Source organism: Charadrius vociferus, unplaced genomic scaffold (assembly GCF_000708025.1).
Source record: "Charadrius vociferus isolate BGI_N301 unplaced genomic scaffold, ASM70802v2 scaffold54, whole genome shotgun sequence".
Taxonomy (NCBI): domain Eukaryota; kingdom Metazoa; phylum Chordata; class Aves; order Charadriiformes; family Charadriidae; genus Charadrius; species Charadrius vociferus.
The window spans coordinates 2,768,381-2,773,383 of NW_009648350.1; the positions used below are offsets into that span (position 1 = coordinate 2,768,381).

The 5,003-nt window shown below is 60.1% G+C and overlaps 1 protein-coding gene across 1 annotated transcript in view; it reads right to left on the reverse strand.

The window, feature by feature from the left end:
• The window catches only part of SRRM3 (serine/arginine repetitive matrix 3), an 18,812-nt gene that overhangs the window by 11,855 nt on the left and 1,954 nt on the right, over positions 1–5,003 (reverse strand). The window contains exon 2 of the mRNA XM_009885201.1: positions 3,556–3,657. Within this exon, the coding sequence (XP_009883503.1) occupies positions 3,556–3,657 (102 nt within the window). The remainder of the gene's footprint in view (positions 1–3,555; positions 3,658–5,003) is intronic.

Here is a 5,003-nt window from a genome sequence, read left to right on the forward strand (position 1 = left end):
GCGTCGTCGGGGCCCTCCTGTCCCCGCCGTAAATCCCCGCCAGGCTGGCACAGGGACACGCCGGGGCTCGGGCCACCATCTCCCCGCAGCATCCAGCCTCAGCGTTATTGGGAACCTCTTTTGGCATTGTCCAAGCGCCAGGGCTGAGCGTGGGGCTGGGGTCAGCCCAGGTAGGCGGTGGGGCCGGATTAGGGGGAGAGGAGCTGGCAGGAGGCTTGGGGGATTCAGGGGATTATCCGCCCGCTGGTGGGAGCTGCCTGGGATGATCCGGCCTTTGAGGCCGGCGCCCCAGCGTGCTGCCGGCTCAGCGCTGGAGCTTCAGGCAGGTGATGGGTGATGTCCCCCCACCATACCAGGTGAGATGGGGTGGGGGGACATCAGGCCTGGAGCCATCAGTGTCTCCTCTCCCTCCTGAGTGACTTCATCAAAAATGTGAGCGGGGCCCTGGCAGGTGGACCGGGCAGGCAGGAGGGACTCAGGAGTCCCTGCCCAACCTCTCCCCGCTATCCCCCACATCCCTGGACCTCCTCTGCCATCAGTCCCAGGAGCAGCATCAAATTCCCCCCCCCCAGGAGCCTCTCGTTTGTTCTCGGGGGATGAAGAACACCTCACTCCGGGAGGGACACGACCATCCAGGTGCTCTGGAGGGAACCGTAAGGGACGGGGATGTGCCTGGAGGGTGCCCGGTGTCACACCAGCCTGGGAACTGCTTCTTAAGGGAGATTTGCCCTCGGAAACCCACGTGGGCTCCTTCCCCCTTCCCAGCCTGGAGGTGTGTGGCCAGGGATGCTGGTGGAGGGCAGCCCCTGCGGCACCAGTTCCTCGGCAGCCCTGCCAGTGCCTTTGGCGGAGCGCAGTGATGCTCCCGGCCCCAGACAGCAGATCCGAGAGCGGCACGTGTCGCCATCCCTGGCCACAGGCAGGCCCCGGGTTGTTTAACCCAATTAAAAATGGTTTGGACCAAAACTACAAGCGAAGCATCCTCCTCCCGACCACGGATGATCGCTCAAGCGCATCTCAGGCTCCCTTCTGTGTCGCAGCCGTGGCTTTCTGGGTCCTCTCCAAGCGACTCCCGCCTTGGCCGTGCCCCAAGGGCAGGAACGGCCTTTCAACCACCCACCCAACCATGGGAAGGGGGAGAAAAGAGGAAAAGAGAGGAGCGAGCAGGGATAATTCCCTGTTGGACTCTCCGTTCCAGGAGCAGGCAGCGCTCCATGCCAGAGCCGGCTGCCAGCATCTCACCCATTAGCTGTGCTCAGCGGCTCACGACGGGCTTGTGCTGCCCCAATTATCCCTTCCCACCCAGCACAGGCTCACGTTCGTTTGTTTTCAGCCCCACCAGCCTGTCCATCAAGCAATTACTCCTTGGGGACCGGGCCGTGCACGCACAGAGACGGGAGCTGGAAGAGCACAGAGAGCAAGCCCGGGACTCAGGTGGTCCCGGCTCTGCTCGGTGCCTCAGTTTCCCCTGGGGAGTTTTGCAGACGATGCTGAGCTTTCGTATCCGCTTTGAAATGAGACCAGCTGGTTCAGACTTATAGCCCCGGCAGCCAAAGACCGAGCTGTAAATATCCAGAGAGGCGCTGGAGCAGGACCAGCCCATGAGATGTTTTGCCGAATACTCTCCCAGCCACTGCAAGGGCTGTAGCTCTTTAATTAAACTTTATTTAACTCCCTTGTCCAGCCTCTTCAACCAGCGCAGACCTTTTGCACATGGCAGGGACTTCTGCAGCTCAGGTCCCCGCTGCTTGAGGAGCCATCTCCTTTGGATGCAGCTCCTACCAACCTCCTCCGAGCACCTCCGGCTTTGCTCTCCCCCAAGCAATCCGTCGCCCTGAGACTGCTCCTTCCAGCTCAGCACTATTATTTATAGCCCCAGGGCTAATCTTTAATGATTACCCTTCATTTTGCAAAAGCAAGCCCACAAAGGTGACAGCTAGGGCTGCCGGGCTAACCTTAATGCACCTTCAGCTTCCCTATGTGCTCGTTACAGCGCCAGCCCTAACGAGCCTGCCCGAGAAGATGCCCTGGAGATGACTCGTGCCCCCATGGGCAAAGGCCACTTGTTAACACTCTGGCTCGATGCTCAGCCACCCGGGTGACCTGGGCAGGTTGGTTTGCCCCATGCTTTGGTTTTTCCTGCCTGGGGGAGGACCCTGGATGCTTTGTGCTGCCCCAGGGCCATGTGCCCCATCCCGGGCTGGGCACAGCCGAGATGTGTCCCTCCGTGCCCGGCGTGCCAGCAGAGCGGTGGGAGGAAGGTTCTCCCTGCTGCCGCGGCTTCCCTGCCTCCCCCCTTGCCCTATTTCCTGACCCTAATGAAGCATTAATATTCAGTGAACCTGCAGCATCTATTCCTGTCCCAAGTGACCTGGTTTCCAGGCTGATGGATGGTGCGCGCCGGGCCAGCCATGCTGCTTGGGCCATTAAGCATCGCACAGATAAATCATCATCGAACCAGGGCGGACCCTCGCGAGGCTGGGGACAGTCCCGCATGGGGCAGGAGGAACGAGTGGCACGTCCCCAGCAGGAGCTGGGCTGCTTTGGATACCTAACCTGAGCCCCAAGCCCCCCCCACCCCAAGCAGAAGCAGCCCCCAGGGACCAGACAGCATTGAGGAGCAATTCGGAGGCAGAGGCACGGGGCAGGAGCTCCTCGGAGAAGCTTCTTCCGTGGGGTTCCTTGGTGTCACACCAGCCTGACGGAGACACAGGTTCTGGGTCTACCCAGGTGAGATGTAGGCTCAAGCCCTGCCTATCCAGCCTGGGCCCCTTGCAACAGAAATTATATTATCATTATTATTATTATTATTATTATTATTATTATTATTATTATTATTATTTACTATTGCTAACACTAGTATTTCTAGCGTTACAGAACAGCAGCCAACCTGCCGAAACATGGCCAGCAGAGCTACCCCAGCTTCACACCCGGGGACAGGAGTTGAGAGCAAGGACTGGAAAGCAGTGCCTTTGCCTGGCTGGAGGCAGAAGGTGTGATTTCAGCCCCCAGGAGAGCAGGAGATGTGACCCAAAGAGGCAGGAGCAGGCAGAGGTGAGGCACAGCAAACCTGCAGCTTGGTCTCTGCCACTGGCTGGTGAGGTGAGCCACGCATCAACATTTTCTGCACTTTGTTTTCGTCATCCGGGACAGGAGCGTTGCAGTACTGGCCTCTCTGTACAGCACCCTGACATCTCCAAAAGACCAGTGCAAGATAACCTCCAACCTCTCCAGAGAGAGGGTACTGCCTGAGAGAGGCAAACCCTGCCTCCAACCAACTGATCAACCAACCAACCAACCAACCAACCATCAAATTAACCAACCAACCACCAAATCAACCAACCATCCAACCAATCATCTCACCAACCAACCAATCATCCATCCAACCCTACATATCTTCTCTATGTCCATCCATCTATCCAACCATCCCTATATATACTTCTCCGTATCAATCAATCCATCCATCGACACTCACGGGCAATCTGGGAAGTGCTTCTCTGGGGTGAGACATGGGCAGGACACACAGACGGGCCAACTCAGAGCTGTCTCACTTACATTTGGCGCCCATGCTGGTCCTCCCTGGTGAGCACGCCTTCCTTCTCCATCAGCATTTGCCGAAAAGTCCCCACTTTCTGCCGGATCTCCTCTTCGGAGTACCTGGATTGGCAAAGTCATGGTCAGGGCTGCCGTGGCTGGAGCGTGGGCTCCCCAGGGACCTGCTGAGGACCCCCATACCTTCCGGAGCGACATGTGGCTGTAGGAGCCACTCAGAAGGAAGGGTGGCACGGGTATGGTCATCAGGGCCTGGAGGAGAGCAGGTCCCCCCGCGTGGACCCTGCCACCACCCTCCATGCCCTCCTCTCTCCTTCCTGCCCGCTCAGCAGTGCTTGGCAGAGGAATGGACACCAAGAAGGGGTAAAAGATGATGACCGTGATGTTGCCATCCCCCCTCCACTGCCCCAGCCTTTGGGCCACCTCCCTGCCAACCTCCCACACCAGTGCCAGCGTTGCCGCTGGTGATGCTGGGGTTCATGCCCGGTGCCTCCATCCCATCACGAGCCTCCCTCACTCGTCCCCGCGCTGCGCCGGGGCCCCGGCAGCCAAGCCAGCTCTGCACTAACACCAAACGCTGACTCAGGCCGCTGCAGGGTTATTAACGAGAGACACTAATCACTTTGTCCCTGGCATCTGAGAACAGCCGCGGCAAACCACGGCGCTCCAGCTGTCCCCGAGGTGTCCCCAGGGAGGGACGGGTGGCAGCCCTGGGCGGGCGGTCCTGCGCCGCATCCCGCGGCTGCACAAGGGTACCCGAGCATCCCCCTCGACCAAAAACATCCAAACAGAGGGATGCGGTGGGGGGACCCACGGTGTTCTTGGCATCATCCCCGGGGACAGGGCAGAGGGAGTGTGTCACCACCACACCGCCACCCTGGGAGGGAAAGGGTCAGGCTCTGTGTGCGTCCCTGTCCTCACCCACACCATCTACTGGGGCTACTCGTGGCCCTTCCTTGCCATCACGGCCCATCAGCATCGCCGCTAACGAGCCTGGAAAATTGGGCGTCACAGCCTGGCTGAGCCCCACGGCACCTCGCAGGGCCCGTGCTGGGGATGGCGATGCCCCTCGCAGCGCCATGGGTGCCCCTGGGTGCCCTTGGGTGCCCCTGGGTGCAGAGGGGCGCGTGGCAGCACCCACCCCCCCTGCAGTGCCCACGAAGGGGAACAGCGAGGAGAGGGGAATTAATATTAACGAGCTCATTTGCACTGAAAGGCTCTCATTAATTCCCCAGCCGGACAGCTAACTGGGCACGGGGGTAGCTCGGCTGCTTCCCCTCTCCTTGCACCCCGCCTGGGCACGGGAGGGGGACCCGAAAACAGAGAAGACACCCCCAAATGCTGCTCTGCAACGTACCCTCGATGGTGGTGCAGAGCCAGCCCCGGCGGAGCGCGGCCACCTCGCAAGGACGGAGCCATCCCATGGACGTCAGCCAGCCGGCAGCAGCGGG